The sequence below is a fragment of the Mastomys coucha genome, unplaced genomic scaffold, assembly GCF_008632895.1.
Source record: "Mastomys coucha isolate ucsf_1 unplaced genomic scaffold, UCSF_Mcou_1 pScaffold14, whole genome shotgun sequence".
NCBI lineage: Eukaryota > Metazoa > Chordata > Mammalia > Rodentia > Muridae > Mastomys > Mastomys coucha.
The window spans coordinates 5,065,658-5,088,367 of NW_022196896.1; the positions used below are offsets into that span (position 1 = coordinate 5,065,658).

Sequence of the window (22,710 nt, forward strand, 5' to 3'; positions counted from 1 at the left end):
TCCATCTTTAGTAGGTAATGATCTAATGCAGAAGGCACAACTGTTGGCTAGTCTTTGTCCTGTGCTGTTTCCCTCCTTGTGTTATTTGTTCTTATATAATTTCCTTCCTTAGACATTCCACACACAGACATGCAAACAGATACAAATGTATACATTTTCCATTTTACCCAAATTGTAAGATATTGTATATTCCCTTTTCTTCCCCACTCCTCCCTTTATAAAAAGAGATTTATTTATTTTTTATGTGCACTGATGTTTTGCTTGCATGTATGTCTGTGCAAGGGTGCCAGATTTTTCTGGAACTGGAGTTATAGACAGTTGTGAACTTATAGACCATTGTGAGCGACCATGTGGGTGCTAGGAATTGAACCCAGGTCCTCTGGAAGAGCAGCCAGTACTCTTAACTGCTGAGACATCTCTTCCACCCCTAGTCCCTCCCATCCCCTTTTAAAAATTTTGTCTTTTTCAAGATAAACAAGTTCTCAGTATGTAGTCTTGACAGGTCTGGAAGTCATAGAGATCTGCCTGTCTCTGTCTCTGGAGTGCTAGAATTAAAGGTGGGCACCACCATGCCTGGCATACATGCCCTCTGTGGCTTATTCAATAATATATAATGAAGCCATAATTGGGGTATCTAATCTTGTGTTGGTGGGTGCATAGATTATGGTAATCTGCTTTTGCTAATGATGCTGCACTAACTTACTTTGTTTGAGGTCATGTTGCATAATGTGCTTCTATGTGGGGTAAATTTCTCCAAGTGGTTTTGCTGGGCCAGAATGTGTGTGTCCTTGTGATTTTAACAGCCAGAGTCAATTGTTCAATGCACTGTGCCAACGGACGTCCACAGCACTGTGTGAGAGAACACTGGCCTCTCTTTTTGAAGAGGCCATTTCAACTCCCCTCCCCCTCCATTTGAACTCATCTTACCTTCCTTGCAGTCTCTTCAGGAGCTAGTATAGTTACTCTGACCTCTGACCTCTCTTTCTCTTCAGTTCAGCTGGGGTCCTTAGCGTCCCCTCTGGGAACTAGAAGAGCAGGGGAGTAGGCTGGGAGAAAAGTGGATGCTGGTCCCCTCTCTCTTCCCCATTTGTCTTAGTCGGGGTTTCTATTCCTGCACAAACATCATGACCAAGAAGCAAGTTGGGGAGGAAAGGGTTTATTGAGCTTACACTTCCACATTGCTGTTGATCACCAGAGGAAGTCAGGACTGGACCTCAGGCAGGTCAGGAAGCAGGAGCTGATGGAGGGATATTCCTTACTGGCTTGCTTCCCCTGGCTTGCTCAGCCTGCTGTCTTATAGAACCCAAGACTTCCAACCTAGGGATGGCACCACCCACAAGGGGCCCTATCCCCCTTGATCACTAATTGAGAAAATGCCCCACAGCTGGATCTCATGGAGGCACTTCCCCAACTGAAGCTCCCTTCTGTGATAACTCCAGCCTGTGTCAAGTTGACACACAAAACCAGCCAGTACACCTTCCTTGCTTTTTATTTACAGCTGGAAAGCAGATCTGCTTCCTGAAGCCCACGTGGGCCGGGGCTGGGCTCTACATTGGCTGTTGCCATACCTAGTCCCTTGTCCTCTGTGGAGCAGTATTTTCCTCTGGGAAAACTACAGGGCATTGAGGCTATAGACTTGCATGCCAAACTTAATAAGATATCTGATGAGCGGGGACGCTGGGCATTAGCCCCATGGTCTTGTGCACAGCCTGCAAGTGCTTGTCTGCTCATATACACTCCCCCTTAGACGTCTGCTTTGCAACAGGCATTGCCAATGGAAAGAAAATCTCAAACGGAAAGACTTAGGCCTCTACAGATTATCATCAGAAATCACTGTGGAAAATGGATTTATGGTGGCAGTTCTGAGCAATAATTATAATACAGGGTTACGATTTTATTTAGTGTATTAATAGAGACACCATTGAGATGTTACAACTAGTCCAAGCAGTACGTGGAAACTTCAAATATATAGGTTATCAGTGAAGTGGAAATGTGCCCAGTTGTGTTATACTGGTCCGTATCCACAGGGTCTTCACAGCGTTATCACCACCAGTCACACCGTAGCTTGTGATTGGACGCCTGTGTCACCTCTGGCTCATTGACACGCAGTTCTTACCTTATACCCCAGCACACGGGAGTTTGACAGGAAATAGATGCTTCGGTTATGGCAATGCAATATGTACTGTGAATTCTTATGTAGCTTGCCTATGGGAGAAAGCTCAGGAGAGTATCTGGTCAATGATGGGATGATACCACTACCTTATTCTCCTGAGGCTCCTGATAATGTTATGGGGACAACAACTCCAGGAGATGCTTTCTAGAGGGAGGAGAGGTAGTGACCTCTCAGGCTGGATGAGGACTACTCAGACCGAGAGGGTATACTGGAAGAATTTAGACCACCACACACATGCTAAGCAAGGGTTCTACCATTGAGCTGCATGGTCAGACACTTCTCTAACTATTTAAATGGTGAATAATACTAATATATGTTTCTCTTGTTGGGTCATCATTGTATCCCTAGAATAAATTTCATTTAGTCATGTTGTGTTATTGTGAAAAGAAAAAAAAATTCCTAGGAAGGGGTTGACTTAAGCCTCTGCCTGGGCCTTTGAGGAGCTGTACTGTGACTGAGGAGAACAAGCCTCGGGACCTCGGGATGGACCCGTCCTAGGCTTTTTTGGGCCAAGTACCCTCGGTAGTGGGGTTTAGCTAAGTGGTACTCTGTGGGGCTGCGGGTGGCCTGGTTTGCATTCCAGCTCTGGACAGGCCTGGTAGAGAAATGAGCTACTGCCTAGGTGTTCCATGCATCTCTCTCCACTGTGTTTAGTCAGTGTTGTTTGTATCCATTGCCTCAGAATACTGCACAGAAAGCTTCCATCTACACATCTAAGTATTCCCGTGTTCCCACCTGCCACAGATTAGTCACCCGAGGAGGTTGGCTGAGAACTGGTGGATGGGTCCCTACCGTTAATTGGAAAACCTTGCAGGAAGGGGCTGGTCAGACATCACAACTAAGCTCCCCAGAAGGTGTTAGTAGTCTAGAGAGAGAGGAAACCCTCTCAGGTCAAGCCAGGTCTCTTGGCTCACAGCTACTTCCTACTGCTTGCTGATCTGAGTGTAGAATTCTCAGCTACCTCTCAAGAACTATGTCTGCCTTCATGCTGCAGCGCTTCCTGCCGTGATGATGACGGACTGAACCTCTGAGCCTGTACTCCAGCCCCAATTAAATGTTTGCCTTTATAAGAGTGGCTGTGGTCATGGTGTCTCTTCACAGCAATAAAACCGGAACTGAGACACCAGTGTCATGGAATTTGCTCCAGTGTTGCTCTGCTCCAGGAGCCCTGGGATTCTTACATACGTCCTTCCCACCACCCGTTGTCAATCTGGTTCCTCACTCTTGGGAGGCACAGTCTTTCAGGAGGTCACACCCCAGCTGGACTCAGGATATTCTGTGATTTTTCTAACAAAATGCCAAATGCCATGAATGTGGAGGTGGCCGGGACACAGAGGAGGAGGAGTTTGGAGAAGGGTGTTCCAGAGAGCAAGACTTTGTAAGCAGAAGCACAAAGTGGGAACTTGAGCGCAGATTTCAAAATGGAAGCAGACATGGAAGGAGGGACTGAAGAGAGGGAGCCTTGAGAATGAGAGTCTGTCTCATCTCGAAAACCCATATGACAGTGTAAATAGCTCACCATGCTTTGCTGTGGTAAAGGTATAGGGATGTCTGTCCAAGAGGCCCAGCAGTGGGGACTTCCTTAGCTTGGGGGCTGACAGCAACAGCAGGGAACCCCATACTAGATGGAGGATTAAACTCCATTCTTTTTTTTTTTAAGATTTATTTATTTATTTTTACGTGTATGCGTACACTGTCACCGTACAGATGGCCGTGACCATCATGTGTCTGCTAGGAATTGAACTCAGGACCTCTGCTTGCTCCAGCCCCACTCACTCCGGCTACACTGTAGCTGTCTTCAGATGCACCAGAAGAGGGCGACAGATCTCATCACGGATGGTTGTGAGCCACAGTGTAGTTGCAGGGATCCGAACTCAGGACCTTCAGAAGAGCAGTCAGTGCTCTTAGCCACTGAGCCATCTTGCCAACCCCTGAACTCCATTCTTATAGCAAATGTGGGCGGGTGTGGAGTCCACTCCTGTTTGACAGATGAGAAAGCAGGCTTAGGTAATTGTCCTACACAAAATTATCAGGCATTGCTGGATCATTCCCCTCTGGCTCCAACAGCCCTTGACCTTCTCAATAAGATGCTGATGACTTTGGATTAGGACATGTCTGCAGTTCAGGGACATTGTATTTCTGGGGGCACTCACACATGTGATCTGTTTGAACTCAGCCCGTTCCAGCGTCAGAAACAAGATGCTATAGGCTGGCTGCCCAAGCAGCAGACCTTTGCTTCTTATATTTCTGGATACTGTGAAGTCCAAATCGGGGTCAGCACCCATGTGGCACTATATTACCCCCTGCCCTATCTACAAGACCTTTATCATGTTGTGAGGTTCACCTGCCCAAAGGCCATTCCTCCAAGGATGGTCAGTAAGTAGCGCAGGACTCTTAGGGCAGACGTTCACGCAAACATTAGGCCCCACCTCTTTTCCTCTTCCTGCCTTCTGGCTGTGCTCACTTAGACAAACATTTTCTCCTCCACGCCCTTCGGGAATGGGTAGGTGCAGGCAGAAAAGTCTGCAGAGCTCCTCGGGCTGGGTCTCTGGGTAAGTGTGGGCAGGAACGTCTGCAGAGCTCCTCGGGCTGGGTCTCTGGGTCTGGCTTCTTTCCAGGCAGTCCCCCACGCCCATTCTCTGCTTCTCCTCTTGTTTAAGGCACTCGTATTTGGTTGCAGTGTCTCTTTCCTTACAGCACACATGTTCCCTCAGCTCCACGACGAGCTATCCTGAGATTCAGAATGCCGTAGAAAACTTTGTGAAGGTCCCATAGTCAGTGTTGAGAGATAAGGTCACTGACAAGGACATACAATGACAATTGGAGCCTGAGCCTGAGCCCAGTGAGTTAAACCCAGTCACTTTCCTCCATCTGGGCACTGTGCCTTGTGGAAAGGCTCAAAGTCAAGTAGCACCGGACGGAGAGAGAAAGGTCAATCCTTTGTCTCATTTATGACCTTGTGGTTTTTGTGAAGGTTTTTTTTTTTTTGGTAGCCTAATTCTTGGTAGTAACTTTGTCCCTTAATTAAGAATTCTAATTTTAAAGCAAGCACTGGCCTCTTTCTTTCCAGACTCATTCTACTGTTTTGATTGGATTTCATGGCTAGGAATTAAGATCCTTTTTTTCTCTGTGGTTTTCTCCATGGTTAGTTATCCTGGCTAACTGGTACTTTATCGAGATCATAAACATGCTTATCCCACTAGAATATCAATAACGGCCATGGGTTCTTAGTGAGAAAGGCTGGACACAAGGCCCCCATAAGTCCCTTTTCCTCAAACAGCATCCAGAGTCACTTAAACTTTTCTTCATAGCAAATCCTGATCAAAAACAGGATGTCTCTGATAGAGCCTGGAGAGTCGGGAGTTTGACAAAGTTAGTTTCCTGGACAAGTTAATGTACACTCCACAGACCTTTGCTTTAGGGTATCACGCACCATGATCCCACAAAGTTAATACAAATGATTCTCCCTGTGATGCAACCACAGCGCTGTGGAGCCCATCTCAGTGTAGAGTCAATCCTACTGGGCAAGAATAAGACCACTACTATAAGATTTGAGCCAAATATTAAATGTTGACCAGGATGATAGACACTGGCCAGGTCCATAAATACCAAATTCAAAAGAAAGGTTAGTCCTTAGTGATCACACAGAGGCCTGGAAGGCAGTTGCAAGAACAGCAATGGAGTCTCTAAAAAAATTTTTTTAAATAGTTGGCAGGTATGTGGACCTTAATATGCTATATTTTTAAATGGTTGATTTAGTAATTTTAAGATATGTTTTTGGTTTGGGGTTTTTTTTGTTTTGTTTTGTTTTTTGTTTTTGTTTTTTTCAAGACAGGGTTTCTCTGTATAGCCCTGGCTGTCCTGGAACTCACTCTGTAGACCAGGCTGACCTCGAACTCAGAAATCCGCCTGCCTCTGCCTCCCAAGTGCTGGGATTAAAGGCATGCACTACCACCGCCTGGCTTTAAGATCTGTTTTTAAAAGGAGGCAGAGCCTTTTCCATTTGGCTTTTAAGTTGATGGAGTTATTGACTAGATCTTTGGGAGCTGATGAATTTGGTGTTTGTCTGTCTTCCACCCAGGTTCCTTTCGGATTCTTGGTCACAGCCCTTTACCACCTTGTGTTATTAGCACCACTGGAAAGCAGGAGGGGAGGAAACCCCACATTTCACCACTTACTTAGTCCTTAAAAATAAGATGTGGGCTGGAGACATGATTCATGGTCTTCCAGAGGTCCTGAGTTCAATTCCCAGCAACCACATGATAGCTCAAAATCATCTGTAATGGGATCCGATGCCCTCTTCTAGTGTGTCTGAAGAGAATGACAGTGTATTCACATACATAAAATAAATAAATCTTTAAAAAAATGTAAAAATTATGCACTAAGGAAAATCTTTGCTTTTTAAAAAACATTTGTTGTTGTTGTTGTTGTTGTTTTGAGACAGGGTCTCACTATGTAGCCCTGCCAAAGTTATCCAACTTCAATTTTGGATAGATTGGTTGAGAATCCCTTGCCAGAGCAAGAGAACAACTTGAGTTAGTGGTAGGGTTGTTCTTAAAAGCTGGTACGTCATCTTTGCTTTAGCGTCCTGCCTGCTTGGGGTATCTTGTTCTAAAACCAATCATTTCTTTTGCATTAACAGCATGGCCGGACCCCCTTGCACCTCGCTGCCAATAAGGGTCATCTTTCTGTGGTGCAGATTTTGCTGAAGGCTGGCTGTGACCTCGATGTACAAGATGATGTGAGTAGCATCATTTCCTCCGGGGCAGGGTTGGCAGGGAGCTTGTCTGCAGTAGCCTCCCTTAGTGCCCATGTTGGCAGTATGAGGAGGGAGGATGGGAGAATGCCAGAAGGGTTTTGGCTCTAGCCTGGTTCCTGTGCTGGCAGAAGTGTTCTTGGGAGTACCTGCTGGGCGACCCATTCTCAGCAGCAAACTAGTTTGCTGGAGGCTCTTCCACTCAGGTTCCCTATTACCCCATTAGCATTTAAGCGAAATCTCTAAGAGCACTTACCTGTGCCCTGTCTTAGAACAAATGACATACTCTGGCAGTGGAAAAGACCCACTAGATGTGTGTCCAAACACGTTTACTGCTGAAACAAAGGTGAAGCTTAAACCCATTCTCCTCCTCCAACCCCCCTTTTAATCTTAATTTCTCTTGGTTTCCTTTAGTTGGAAGTTCCTTTCCAACTAAAAGGGGAAAAGGGATTTAAGAACGCACGAACAGGGCCTCTAGAAAGAGTTCTGTGCTATTGCTGAGATATGACTCCATCAGCTCAGGAATATGCCAGAACAGGACTCATCCTGGGGCCTCCAACATCATGTATCAGGTCTGCATCTATGAGCATTGAATAAGTGGGACTGCACACACAGCACAGAGCCCTGTTCTCTTGGGTCCTGGGAGAAGGTGGAGTGGCTGAGGAGTGGTTATGGAAATTGTCCTTCAGTGAGTTATTTGGAGAAAACCTTATGGCAGTATGATTGGGAACTATTTTCAGAAAGTGGTTCAACTCTTTTCTTTTTCTTCCTTCCTTTCTTTCTTTCTTTCTTTCTTTCTTTCTTTCTTTCTTTCTTTCTTCCTCTTTCTTTCTTTCTTTCTTTCTTTCTCTTCCTTCCTTCCTTCCTTCCTTCCTTCCTTCCTTCCTTTCTTTCTTTCTTTCTTTCTTTCTTTCTTTCTTATATTATTTTATTCTGGGTGTTTTGCCTGCATATGTATCTGTGCACCACAGCATGCCTGGTGAGGAGGACATCGGATTCCCTGAAACGAGTTATTTGCAAACTTTGGAATATCTACAAGAATGCAAATAAATGGTTGTGAGCTGCCGTGGGAGAGCTGTGGGTGCTGGGAATCAAACTCACACCCTCTGACAGGGCAGACAGCACTCTTAACCACTGAGCCCGCTCACTGCAGTAGAATTCGGACAGGTCCAAGTCCTGCGAGTAAAACAGCATCTTACAGAGTCTGAACTTCTTCCAGATTCACTTTTAGCAACACTAGCTAGAATATCCCTTGCAAGTCTGTACAGAATCCTGAAATCTGACAAGCACATTCACAAATGACTTGGCTACATAGCAGGTGTGAGACTAGCCTTGGATATGTGAGACCCTAACTATGGGCAGGCAAGCAGACAGGCAGTGTGTGAACTGGTTTTATGCATGGGCAGGGATTTATCAGTGAATCATATAAATTTCTGGTCACATCTGAAGCCTACTAGGTCACTAAGGGTGTTATTCAGAGATTTCTGCCTTGAGTGGTAATGCTTTATTTTTCAACACTATAACCAATATAACGTTCCTGATCCATATCGTCTCCTTAGAGTACAGATGGAAGATACAGGGAGAGGGTATAAATAAATGATCAGAGGAAAGGTGGGGCCTCGAGTTGCTGGTACAGGCATGTTGGAATAATCTAAGCTTCTCTTTGATAATTAAAGTTCTTGCTTGCCACTGTGTTGAGGTCACAATGCCAGGCATGCCAGCCTATCCCAACCAAATATCAGTTCTCAGGTCCTGAGTTTGAGGCTTGCTGTGGTCTCATGCGGCAGACACTAGGCTGATGTTTCTGGTGTGAAAAGGAAACAGAGCAGGCATGAATTCTCACAGCGCAGCCCCAGTGAACCAGGGCAGAAGGCAAGCCAGCCCTGTGTTTAAATAACACACTGCTCTTATTTCAACCACTGGGGTCTTTTTCATGCTCTCCTGCTCTGTACAATGCATTCCTTGCTTCTCCATGTGGTATAAAACACTGGACAATGTTAACAACAGTATGATAATTGGAGGTGGGACTGATGTGTCTTCACCATGCTTCTTGACAATCAGCTTTGGAATATCTACAAGAATGCTGATAAATTGCTTTATTATCATTAAAGGAGACCTAGACCTAACTATGGAGGGAGGTGTCACTTTAGAAGTTCCCTATCTGGGAGGTGGATAGAAGCGCATGATGTTGACTTTATAAAGATTTACTTCTAACTTCATATTCTGCGGATACTGATCTTTATGGCATGGTAATATCTGAGAATTAGAGGAAGAGTGACCTTCAGTGGCCTGGAGTGGGATTATTATGAGTTTTAACCTGTGGAAACCAGTTCTTTAGAATCTGCAGCTCTGGGAGCAAATTCTGTCTGGTTTCCTGCTAATCCTATCAACTCTCAGTGGAGCTCAAACGCCATCTCTGATTGGTTAATGAGTAAGCACGTGATTCCTACCCCAGAAATAGTCCAGGATCCCGTGGCCGAGGTAAAAAGCATGAAGGAAAACAGAAATAAGAGAAAGCAGAGAAGAAAGGCTAGGGAGGGCCCTAGAAGAGCTGAGAGAGAAGAGGTCAGCCCCGTGCTTTGCCTGCCTGGTGTAGGGCTTGCTTACAGCATGTTTGCTTTGGCCCTGGAGGCTTCCTTCCAAATGGGGAGTGCTCCATCCCTGCATGACCTGGGCTTCTTTCATGAGCTTGGCTTTGGAACACCCCCAATGCTTTTCACTGTATAGGAGATAGAAATCAAAGTATTTCAGAACAAAGATTTAGGCCTCAGGTTCCGACGTTCTGCAGTGAGAAACCCCAATATGTCGGGGAAGTCGAATGCTGGCAGTCCAGACTGTTGTGCTAGCACATCAGTAGGTTCCAGATCAGAGAGCCAACTGCAGTCAGTGTTGCTGCTCCTCCTAATTCCTGGCAGTGTTTCTTCCTTTGCTGCTTCTCACTTAATCATTCAGCAAATAGATCCCGGGTGACTTAGGAACTGGCCTCTGCTGTTCTCCCAGCTTGCACTGTGAGGCAGACCCAACCTCACAGCTTGCCGTCCAGCTCTGTTTGGAGACCAGTGCTAAGGTTAACTGGCTTCCAAGCTGGTGGCGGCTTGCCTTAAAAGCAAAGAGGCTTACGGTTTGAGTTAGCTAGAGCTCCTAGGTGAAGCTTATCAATGTAACAAGAGAACTAGTTAGGGATCAATAAACATTGAGGGAACATTAAAAAAAATGTGTTGAGAGAGCTAGGTTTTCTTTGACATTTTCTTCAGTTTCAGAGTTTCCTAGTTGATACAGATCCTTTTCAAGCACCGGGTTATGTCAGAGTTGCTCCTTGCTGTGTGAGTCCATTTGTAGGTCAAGTGTAGCCTTTATATTATGTTTTAAAGAGAGCATGTAGCTAGTATAATATATATATATATATATATATATATATATATATATAGACATACTATAGTATATTAGTAGGTTTGATTTTATAGGAGCCAAGAATTGATTCTCAGGTAACTCAGTGCACTTCAGCTGAGGGTCTGGGTTTAGCCGTGTGGCCTGGAGAGTAAGTAGTTCCACACATGGCTGCAGGCAGCCCCCCCCCCCAATCCCTACCCCACCCTTAAATTTTGTCTTTCTCAGAGCCTTTCATTTTCATCTTGGTAACATTAGAGAGCTAGCTTCTAATATTGGAGGAGGCCTCCGGAACCAGTTTAGCCATTGTGAACAGTGTGTTTGTCCCTTCATAAAGAGCAGAGTGGTCGGTCACACACAAAGACCACATATGCAAAGAGCCAGGCTCTCCGGCAGCGGCGACAATACAGCTAGACTGGGCTGTGGATGCTTGGTCACCACAAGGGCCGGCTGGCTTAGGACATCTCCTCCCCACGAGGGCACCCAACTGTCAGCTCTCTTGGTGTCTTGAGAATCCTTCTGGGAATGTTCTGCTAAGAACCGACCTGAGAGTTAGGTTTGGTGCTTCTATCAAGTTGGGGTCTCAAAGGAAGCAGATGCCCTCTGTAGGTGCACAAAGACATAAACGATGGTGCCCCCGCTGGCCCAAAGCTGCACCAGCTCTTTCTTTTGTGAGCAGCTTATGGAATACAGTGAAACGTTTGACCTGAATCAAGGCCTTCATGGGATCGCTTGACAAGACCTGCATGCTTAGGGCATGTTGCTTTATTATATGTAGTACGGAATGCAAGTTTCTTCTAAAAAGGTCTCTCCAATTGATCCCGGGAATGCTTGGCAGAATGCCTGTCACTTGTGGGATGATTAAAAGGCCTCTCCTGTTGGGAACATGATTGAGTCAGTACTCAACTCACGTTTCTTGTTAAGAACAATCTTTTTTTATGACCATTTTGGGAAAACCCATGACTAATCTGATAGGGAAATAAGATGTCATAGAAATTTTAGTGGAATTTTAAAGAGATGAGACCTGGATCTGATCCCATCCTACGTGTTTGGGCATTGAGCATGAGTCTGCTGGAAAGTGCTTCTGATACCCGGCCCAGGTCATCTCCAGGCAGCCGCTTCTAACTAAGTGTTACATTTTCTTTTCTTTTCTTTTTTTTTTTTAAATTTAATTAATTTATTTTATGTATATGAGTACACATTGTAGCTGTACAGATAGTTGTCAGCCTTCGTCTGGTTGTTGGGAATTGACTCTCTTTTTTTTTTTTTTTTTTTTTTTTTTTTTTTTGACCTCTGCTCACTCCAGTTGGCCCTGCTCACTCAGTCCCTGCTTGCTCCAGCTCAAAGATTTACTTATTATGAATAAGTACACTGTAGTTGACTTCAGACGCACCAGAAGAGGGCATCAGATCTCATTACGGGTGGTTGTGAGCCACCATGTGGTTGCTAGGATTTGAATTCAGGACCTTTGGAAGAGCAGTTGGTGCTCTTACCCACTGAGCCATCTCACCAGCCTGTATTACAAGGCACACAGAAAGGATCCTCTCTAAGTACAATATTTGGAGGGTGAACAGGAAGAAAACCAGTCCAAATCTAACGTGTAATATGATGAAAACCCACAATGTCAAAGACAAGCTGTTGAAAGCAGAGCCAGTCACCCACAGTCATGGGGCTGGGGCTGGATACCCTTTCCCGGCCCTCTCCCGGGCCCTTAAACCTGCAAGTAAACTGAGAGAAAAGCTTGTAAAGGGGGCGGTCCTGTTCCTGATGTCTTCTTATGGCTTAAATTGTAATTGGTAGTAATTTTACCTAATGCTTGAAATTATATATGTTTTTTGTTTTTTTGTTTTTGTTTTTTTGTTTGTTTTGTTTTGTTTTTTGTTTATTTTTTCGAGATAGGGTTTCTCTGTATAGCCCTGGCTGTCCTGGAACTTACTGTGTAGACCAGGCTGGCCTTGAACTCAGAAATCTGCTTGCCTCTGCCTCCCAAGTGCTGGGATTAAAGACATGTGCCACCACTGCCCGAAAGTATATATGTTAACTATTAAAAAGTTGAAAGGTGGTGGTATACTCTGTTAGTTTCAGACTTAGGAGACAGAGACAGGAGGATCTCCATTGACTTCCATGGCAGCCTGGTCTACAGAAGAACTTCCAGGACAGCCATGATGGGCTAGAGGCAGGATCAGCCACCATGATCACAAGCTCACACCATGATCAGGGAGGCAGACAGAGAGCACACTGGGAGTAGTTCAGGTTTCTTGAAACCTCGAAACCCACCTCATCTGACAAGGTCGCACCTGTTGCCAAACACTTCCACCAGCTGAGGCCCAAGCATTCAAGCATGTGAGCCCATGGGGCCCAACCCATTCAAACCCCTGCACCCACAGCCCAGACTTGCCACTGTTGCACGGGGGCTCGTCTGCCTCACTAGTTGGTGTTACACACTGGGTCTAAGCGGAGTAGGGCAATGAATGGCAGCTCTCCACTAGTAACCTAAGAGTATTCAAAAAAACAAAGAAGTTAAAAATCACTCCTTGTAAATTAAGTTTTTTTTTTTTTTTTTTGGTTTTTCAAGACAGAGTTTCTCTGTGTAGCCATGGCTGTCCTAGAACTCACTGTGTAGACCAAGCTGGCCTCAAACTCAGAAATCCACCTGCCATTGCCTCCCAAGTGCTGGGATTAAAGGTGTGCACCACCACTGCCCAGCTTAAAAATTTTTTTTTAATTAGTTTATGTGCATGAATATCTTGCCTACATGAAATATGTGTACTACATGCATACTTGATATCCATGGAGGCCAAAAGAGGGTATTAGGTCTTCTGGAATGGGAGTTACAGACAGTTGTAAGCTGCCTTGTGGGTGCTCAGGATTCAGTCTGGTTTCTCTGGACCATGTGTGTGCTTGGGAGGGAGCGTGGGTCCTCTGGAGGGGTAACGATGCTCTTAACTGCTGAGCTGTTTCTTTAGCCCCCTCCATGTGGATTTTAAGACAGGCTTTTAAAATTTTCATTTTAAGGAAAACAGATTTGAGGTTATTTTGTGTTGGCAATAGAGGCTTACTGCGTAGCCAGGTCTGGCCTTGACCTCATTCATGATTCACCTGCCTTTGCCTCCTGGGTGTTGGGATTATAGGTGTGTACCATTGTACCCAGCCACATGTGTGATTTGGCTAGGATTGAGTGGGTTTTATATGGTCTCACACACACACACACACACACACACACACACACACACACACACACACACAGTAACATGAAATGTATTCTCTTCATATTTTTGTACGGTTCTGGGTAAAGTCCTGTACATCAGCCACCATGATGTATTTCTAGAACTTTTCTTCCTGGGTCAAGTGTCTCTCATGTGTCTCTTTGTGATGGATTGCAGTGAGGTCAGTACACTCCATCCAAGCTACATAGTTAGGGCTCCAGCCCTCCCGAAGTTGTTCTTCACTACCTGTCTCCTACAGTCTCTGCTGCCCCTCTCAGACGAGGTTTCAGCGAAGTCCAGAAATGTGTCCTTGCTCCTCTGTGCTCTCTCTGGAAAATATACTATATCAGCTGGATCATAGAATCCCAAAGGAAAGAGAACCCTGGCCCTGCCTTTTCCTGTGACGTTCCTGAGGCCCTACAAGCTGTACACAACTGTATAAAACCCATTCTCCTGATCCCCTGGCCTTTGGCTTATAATTTTTACCTGAAAATATCCACATGGTTCACCCATCTCCCCGTTCAAGCCTGGACCTCAGGCGTGACTTGGCTTTGCCTTAACTTGACTCTTGAGTGCATGCCAGAGATGAACTGTGTTTCTAGAAGCCCAGAGCTCAGAGCCCTTCCTTATTATCTGGGGTATCTCCTCCTCCTCTCTGCCGCAGTTAGCGGGGAAGAGTCAAGTTCTACTTTGATGCCTGAGGGGGAAAACCAGTCACCCCAGGAATCTTATCGCTGAGGAAGGGGTCAGAATAGAGCATAAATCAGCCGGAGCCATCTCAGAAATATGCAGGAGGAGGCTGCAATTCTGAGGTCCTCACACCTCCATGTTGCTCTGGGGCTAGTGCAAATCAGTGAACAAATTACACACCTGTCATCAAAGCATGAGGCCCTTAAACTGTCACAGGAGAGGGTGATTCCTCTGTAATCCGGGCCTGAGGACCTCTCGGGATAAGGATCGCAAAAGCTGCTGGTTGAACTATATTGACATACACATCCTGACTCCGAGTCATGTCTCCACTAGGCAGCCAGAAAGAACCTGGCTCTCCTTCAGAGGTAGATCTGAGGCCGACAGCTATTCTTGCTATTGACAGGAGATCTCGTTCAGGTTATGAACAAATTACTCTGCCGCGTACGTTCTCTACGAATGGGACCCCAAAGCTTGCCTTGCCATGGTGACCAAGCCCTTCTGCAAGTAACCAGTCTCCTCCTTCAGGAGACAGGAGATACCCTGGAGCCTGGCTTAAGGAAGGAGCAATATGGGACTGCTAGAGATAGCTTTTGTTCTTGCCTCTATTTCATTTTGTAGGGAGACCAGACAGCCTTGCACCGGGCCACTGTGGTGGGAAACACTGAGATCCTCACAGCGCTTATCCGGGAGGGATGCGCCCTGGACAGACAGGACAAGGTGAGTGGGGTGGTAAGGGCTGACTCCACAGTCAGCTGAGGAGCTGGCTTGACTCACTGTGGTACGTTTAGGATGCTATCCTTCTCCCAGCCAATCAGAGAGGTCAACCTAGCCATCTCTGAAAGAATAGCTTGGTTCCCAGACGTAGTGTGTGTTTAAAAACCCTTCCCGCTGTTCTGTGGCTCTGTGCTATCAGCTTAAGTCGAGATAAAGGAAGGGAAATGTCGAACTCAGGACCTATGAAAGTCTACTGAAGGTGAGAGAGGGGACGAGGCACCCTCAGGGGCTCAGTTTTTTTCAGTGAGCAAGCAAGTTAAATTTTCTAGCTATTGAAGAAGAAAAAGAACCGATCATTTTTTTTTCTTGTAAGAATCCCAGTGACACATTGAATACTAGCCCGTGTTTTTAAGTTGTTGAATCTCAGAATGTAGATGTTTGTATTTAGTGCCCTGCGGCCTCTGTGTCTTTCTCTCGACCTCCAGCTTTTCGCTAAGAGGTGTAACATGCAGAAAAGTGGGCAGACGTGAAGTATGCACAAGATTCCTCAGCACATCCAAGGGCCCTGGCTCAGGAGCGGTTCCTCCACAGCTCTGAGCCCTTCTGTTTTCCTGTCTCTTTCTGCTGCTGCTCCAATAATGGCCCCCGCTGGGCCTCGTGATCTCTTGCCCTCCCCAGCATTGCCCTGGTTCTCGACTCTGGAACCCTGGTTTTCCTCTTTTGGGTGCCAAGTGCATTAGGCCCTAGCTCTTTCATGCACATCTCTTGATGCACATAACTGAAGAATGTACCATTGCCTGAGCATGATGGCCTGGAGCTACATGTGTATTCCTACCTGCCTGTCTTTCATTCCCTCTCTCCTAGTAACTTAAGCAAGTGGGAGCATTTTATTAGTTTGTATTTAAAAGTCAGGTATCTAGACGTATTGGTTAGTTTATTTACAATCAGTGTTTCTTTGATGACTGGTCTTTTAGAGTCCTGGGGGTTTAATGTTAAACCAGAGACTACTAAATTTTGACAAAGACAAGGGTATGGTATTGCATACCTTTAGTCTTAGCTCTCACAGGGTCTCTGGATTTGAGGCCAGCCTACTCTATATTTCAAGTTCTAGGCCAGCCAGGGCTAAATAGTGAGACTCTATCTTCAATAACTAAATATTTTGTATGTGTGAAGAAATGGGATTGGAGAGGGCTGGAGAGATGGCTCAGCGGTTAAGAGCACTGACTGCTCTTCTAGAGGTCCTGAGTTCAATTCCCAGCAACCACATGGTGGCTCACAACCATCTGTAATGAGATCCGATGCCCTCTTCTGGGGTGTCTGAAGACAGTGACAGTGCACTTATATATATAATAAATAAATAAATCTTAAAAAAAAAAAGAAATGAGATTGGAGGAATTTCCTATGTAATAAGGCCCATTTTTCAAGGCATCTTCTGGTATCAGGAGCACAGTGGAGCCTAGGGGACAGTGGAACTGGGAAGGAATGACAGTGTGCCATCCCAAGAATGCTGTGTTCTATAGACAGAGCTGTGGGAGGCTCTGGAGCCTTTCCAGATGGCATGCTTCCAAGGAGACTTACACTCTGACCCACCTGCTACATCTCCGGAGGCCATTGCTCCTCCATGTGTCCAGGGTGGCTCTGTCCTGCTGTTTCTAGGAGACTGGAGAAACTGGCCACTCCTGTGGGATAACTGGCTTTTCGTGTGCTCTGTGGTTCCAGTGGGCACTGGTTGCAGAAGGCCCTGTAGCTACGGTAGTGTGGTATTTTGATGAGCCTTGATAAGGTGTTGTCTTGCCCATGTGTTACTCAGGATGGGAACACAGCCCTGCATGAAGCCGCCTGGCATGGATTCAGCCAGTCAGCCAAGCTGCTCGTTAAAGCCGGAGCCAACGTGCTTGCCAGAAACAAGGTGAGGCCCAGCAGCTGACCTTCCCTTCACAGATGAGGTGGGATGTGGGACTCTCTATTTCTGTGTGTCTCCTATCTATGAGAAGCGCCAGGTGGAGCTCACTGGGGCACGGAGAACCCTACAGGGGCAGCCTCACCTAGACAGCTCTCTGCAGAGGCAGGTTGGCTGGGGCTCCAGGCAGGGGAAGCATTCCACAGTGCTGAGACCATGCTGGTGTGAGGAGCCCTTGGCTACTACTGAGAACCTGTCCCCGTCGCCTTGGACACTATTAGAAAAGGACAGCAAAAGAGAGTTGGCATGAAAAATGTCAGAGCTAAGACGCTAATAGATAGTTATAGCGTGTGGTAAAATAAAGTGGGCTAGGGAAATGGGGTTGGAGCAGCTGCCTTTGGGAGTTGTAAAGCCAAAGTGGTCCTATTGTACTGGGGATATAGCTCAGGAATAGAACACTTGCCTGTGCCGTGCCCAAGGTCCCCAGGTCAATCACCTGCATCCCCTAAAAGGAAAAGAAGTTCTTACCTATTTGTATGGTAGCTACCGTCTGAGGCTTCTGTTCTTATAGCAGTGAGGGTGTGCTGGGAAAACTTTATCCTTACATGTACCTATGACAGCAATAAGCCAAGCAGTACAAAATGCAGGAGATGAATGTAAAGTTAGCCAGTCAGAGCCAACCTAAGTAATGTAATTTAAGTCATGGTTTTAATGATAATATTAGGAAGTTTTAATGATAATATTAGGAGTCATGAAAGAACATGGCACATATGTGTGCCTCAGTACTAATGTGAATTTACATGCCTAGAACGATATCACCCAAATATTAACAGTGGCTTTCAATTTAGATTTACTAATTTTTGATATTTTTACTTTTGTGCCTTTTCTAAAATTTTTTAAAACTGAACTGATTGTTTCTTTGGCCATTAGGAGAAGAGATATATGTTATTTAAAAAAATAAAAGAAGAAAAAAAAATAAAAGAAGCATGCACCCTTAGAATATCTTAAAGGTTTTGATAAGGGTGTGGTGTTAAGCAGGGGTTGCCTTTTCTTTTGGGTGGCCAGTGTTTAAGGAGCCTGAGGATTTCCCAAAATGCACTTTCATAATAGTTATTTTCTTAGTGGCAAAGTAAACTTGAATATACCATCTTTCTGGAGCTGTTGAATTTCTTTCATTCACTTATTTTCTCAGCACATATTTAACCACTGCCTTGAAGTCAACAGCTCAGAGATCAAGAACATTTAAGACATCAATAGATGCCTTGCTGGGGAGAGCTGACCTTGTGTGGTTCTCAGCTTAGTTGCACAATAGGTTGTAGAAGAATTAAAACCTAAAAAAAAATACCAAAACCAAACAAACAAAAAACTAACAAAACATATCAACAAAAAGCCAACTGTAAGCCAGGCCTGGTGACCAGAGAGAATTAAGACTTGGGCAGCTTGGCCACACTTCACCCCACAGGCTGAGGAAATCAGAGTTTAGGCCTTCACTGATGGAACTTGAAAGCATGCTCATCCCGGGTGCTTCTGGTGTGCAGCAAGGGTTCACAGGGAGGGCTGGGATGGCCTATCTCACCAGCCTGTGGGGCTTGCCCTTCTCCTCAGCCTCCCCTCCATAGTGAATGCCAGCAAGTCTGACTAGAGCCATGATTATGAGAAGTAAGTGCACTGACAACACACAGTTTTCATTTTACTTATTCATTTATTTGCGTGTTATGTACTTCAGATGTTGTAGTATCCTTTTTCAAAAGGACCCTAGTACCCAGGTTTCTGAAGCCAGAGCTGTGAGGTCCAGAGGAGAGTCGGCAAGGGAGGGATACACCAAGCTGTGGGCAGGTGCCATCACAGCTCTCAAGCTCAGCAGGACAGAGCCTTGAGCCTGCATTTGACTGTGTGCTCAGGATGCCTCACCTGCTTTTCCCATTAAGTAATGAGAAAATGCCTCTTTAGGGGTTATCAGCAGCTTTTAGGACCCTGTTCCCCTGGAATCAAAGAGTTCAGTTCCCACCATGGCATTTGCAAAATTTTTGTTGACGTTCTTCTGAGGTGGTGTTTAAGTATGGTAAGCAACAGTTTTGCCCCTTAGGGGCAAACATTTTTCCATAGTTCAAATGTTTATGTTTGAAAACATTGAAGAACAGGCATCTCAACACAGGCCTACAAGTTACATGTAACTTCCCCTTCCAGAAGTGTTCGTAGCACAGCTACTGCCCACAATGGACAGAGTCCTCTCTGAGACAGGTTCAGCACTGCACACATGCTTGTGGTTCAGAAAATATGAGGACAACAACTCATGCTCAGGGCCTCAGGAAAGAGGCTCAAGCTCTGTTTCTGGTAAAGAAGTCAAGGCTAAGCGAGTGAAGTGTTTTTCTGAATGGCTTTAACTCATGAGGGGCAGAAGCAGGACTCAGAGTCACGGTTTAGGGATTGGCGCGGGGGGGGGGGGGGGGGGGGGGGGGGGGACTCTACAGTCATGGTTCCTGTATCTGAGACAGCAGCTAGCATCCCTGTCACGATCCAAAATGTGACAATGGCTGACTTCTCACTGTGCACTGCTGGTCTGTGCAGGTATATATGCCGCTAACACGTCCTCCCTTCTCTCTGTCTCTCCAAGGCCGGGAACACAGCTCTGCACCTGGCCTGCCAGAACAGTCACTCCCAGAGCACTCGCGTCCTCCTGCTGGGCGGCTCCCGGGCTGACCTCAAAAACAATGTGGGTGAAAGTGCCAGGCTCTGATGGGCACTGTTACATAGCCTTGGAGAAGAGTGCCCCCAGAGCAGAGTCAGTGTTGATAGCTACAAACAAATGTGCTACAGTGTTTGGGGCCTAATCTCTAAATTAGGATTTTGCTGTTTTCTGAGGGGTTACTTAGGGAAAATGCTGCTTTTCCCACTTATGTCTCAAGTTTACTTTAGTATTTCTTTACTATGTGTCTGTCAGGACTAGAAAGCCTGTAAACCAGCAGTTCTCAATCTAGGGGTCGCGACCCCTTTGGCAAACCTCTATCTCCAAAAAAATATTTACATTACGATTAATAACAGTAGCAAAATTACAAGTTATGAAGTAGCAAGTAGAGTAATTTTATAGTTGTGGTCGCCACAGCATAAGGAACTGCATTAAAGGGTCACAGCATTAGGAAGGTTGAGAGTGACCAGTATAAATGCTTTAAGAATGTCTACCCACATAGAGAGTTGTATTGTTGCTGAGGGGACAGTGCCAGACAGGGCTGTTCTGTGGTACTCAGAAGTAGCCTCTTCAAAGGGCAGCTGCTGGTAACTGCTTCCCAGTGTCCTTCCCAGGCGCAGGCAGAGCAGTACTTCTAGGACATGTGTCCCTAGAAGGGCTTGAACATCCTTCCTCCTGTGTTTTCTGAGGAAAGCTTGCGTTTTAAGCTTCTCTCAGAAATTGCCAGTATGTCCCTACGGCACTGTTGCTCTGTGCTATCAAAGGCAAGTGGAGTCTAGCCTTGCCCACTGAGGAGGATTCTGAATCTTTCTGATTCCTCAGCTCCCTCGTCTGTATTGCTCCATAGGGGATGATGGCAGCCTTCCAGCCGGGATGGGTCCCTGCTGGGAAACTCATTTCCAAAGCAAGACTATCGGGGTTTTCATTTCATTTATTTCAGACACTTTGTGTTGTAGGGGAGGTCAGTCAGGCTCCATTATCACCCACACTAGCTTTCCCAAAGTGCTCATGGGAAGTGGACATCTAGTTTCGTATGCACAAAAGCAAAGCAGAACAAAGATTCTTGGGATTGGAGCAGCTATGGTATAGGACTGGCTTATAGTTCAGGTTAATGCTCCCACAGAATACAGTTGTCTGCCAGCTTTTAAGTGATGACCGTTGTCATTGTCGTTGTTGTTTTGTAACTGCTGACTGCTGAAGTTTCCTTTCTGTCCCCAGGCAGGGGACACCTGTTTGCACGTGGCTGCACGGTATAACCACTTGTCCATCATCAGACTCCTCCTCAGTGCTTTCTGCTCTGTTCATGAAAAGAACCAGGTCAGTGCATGCACCTCTTCATGGCCCTGGCACTGTCCCCACAAGGGCAGCCTAATGGGGTACAGACAGGGGTAGAGGCTGCCAGGCAGTGTTGCCTTCCGACTGGTCCGGGACCCCACCAGCACTGTTCTGTGTGGCTATCCCATTGTTACAGTTACAGTGGCCCTGGTTCACCTGGCCACCTCCATCCTTGGACGTGCATCCTTACCATCCCCGTGCGTATCACCACAGTTACATAGTGGGCATTTTTTGAGAGGTTGCTGTGGCTTTTGCTTACACTGGGATTTTTACCAAGAAAACCTATAAAAAGGAGTGTGGGATAGGAAAGAAGCCAGGGCAACAGGTGTCTCAGGAATTCCACCGTTCTGTTCCCTACACTGCCACAACCGTGTGAGCCCTTAAAATTGAGCCTTTGGGAATGTCTTCCTTTCAGGGCTGGTCATCTGGTAACACGTCTTATAAGAGAATATGAAAACGGGAAGGCTGGAGGTGGAGGTGCAGAAAGCAGTGGGCTTTAACCACAGCCTGGGCCTCAGTATCTCCACCTCAGCCTGCAGAGGGACTTCCCTGGGGTCCCCAGTCCCCGCGGCTGGCTGAGGGGCAGGCACGAGTTCTCAGCTTCTCCTCAGTCCCAGCTCTGAAGCCAAGTGCTTCTAACCCTGACCTCCCTGGGCTGATACACAGGGTGACCTGATCTTAGCCCCTAAGCCTGTCTTCCCCAAGCTTTGAGCCCCCTTCTCAGCAGCCCAACTGGTCCCTTTCACCCCTACAAATGTAATCCTGGTTTGTGGCTTCCGGCCTCTCAGGCAGGACAGAGTAGGTGGTGAATGCATTGACCGTTCAGCTTTGGGCTCTCTTCCGGGCTTCCACGGAGAGCTTCATGTTTTATGGCAAGTCTTGGTTGGGTTTGGAGAACATCCTAGGCAGAGATGTGTAGCTAGCCTAGAGCCAATAGGTCTGTTGAGCGAGCTATCTTCTGGTTGTTTGCAGGCTGGAGATACGGCCCTCCATGTGGCTGCTGCCCTAAATCACAAGAAGGTAGTTAGAATCCTGCTGGAAGCTGGTGCTGACACGACCCTTGTGAACAATGTAAGTTGGACGGCAGCAGTGGGCTCCACAGACTCGAAGGTCCTAAGGATCCAGAGAGCTCCACCCAAGCCACAATCCTGGGGGCCCTCATCTGAATTGGGCCAGCTCCAAGCAGCCCCAGGAGTTAACAACTCTTTTAGACACTGGGTTGGGTGAGCACAGCCTGGGAGGAGAATTCTGGGGGTTCTCAGCCAGCTGGCCTGTGGGTCTCAAGATGGCCTCCTAACCAGTTGATAAGCCCAGAACTCCACTGCCTTTCTCTCTGAGACTGCCCTCCTTTTTTTAGTATGCCTGGTCACTTTTGTAGGCCCCATAGTTGTAGGTCCCTTCTTCCTCCAAGGGACCTGCGGCACAGAAGCTGGTGTTCTTTGTTTCTGTGTCTAGCTCACCCTGCCCCAACCCTAGCTTCTTCCCCCCAGTATAGCTCTGAGCCTGTCTGGGGTTGTCCACACTGACCAGGACACACTCTCCTTTCCTTTGGGATCCAACTGACATCCATCCCTGGCTCTTTTTTTTTTTTTTTTTCCGAGATAGAGTTTCTCTGTGTAGCCCTGGCTGTCCTGGAACTCACTCTGTAGACCAGGCTGGCCTCTAACTTAGAAATCCACCTGCCTCTGCCTCCCAAGTGCTGGGATTAAAGGAGTGCGCCACATCCCTGGCTCTTAATTGAACAACCTACAAGACGGCTGGAGCTTTGTTCATGCTGAGGCTGCTCCTGTACGAGAATTCATGCCTATCTGGATTTCCTGATCCTCTGTTGCTCAACAGAAATGTCTACCTTGCCCTTCCTCA

At 46.4% G+C, this 22,710-nt stretch overlaps 1 protein-coding gene across 10 annotated transcripts in view; it reads left to right on the plus strand.

The window, feature by feature from the left end:
• The window catches only part of Ankrd6 (ankyrin repeat domain 6), a 144,052-nt gene that overhangs the window by 105,286 nt on the left and 16,056 nt on the right, over positions 1–22,710 (plus strand). For all 10 annotated transcript variants that reach the window (XM_031366441.1, XM_031366437.1, XM_031366438.1 and 7 more), the window contains 6 exons: positions 6,816–6,914; positions 14,831–14,929; positions 16,737–16,835; positions 19,441–19,539; positions 20,731–20,829; positions 21,820–21,918. In XM_031366441.1, the coding sequence (XP_031222301.1) occupies positions 6,816–6,914; positions 14,831–14,929; positions 16,737–16,835; positions 19,441–19,539; positions 20,731–20,829; positions 21,820–21,918 (594 nt within the window). The remainder of the gene's footprint in view (positions 1–6,815; positions 6,915–14,830; positions 14,930–16,736; positions 16,836–19,440; positions 19,540–20,730; positions 20,830–21,819; positions 21,919–22,710) is intronic.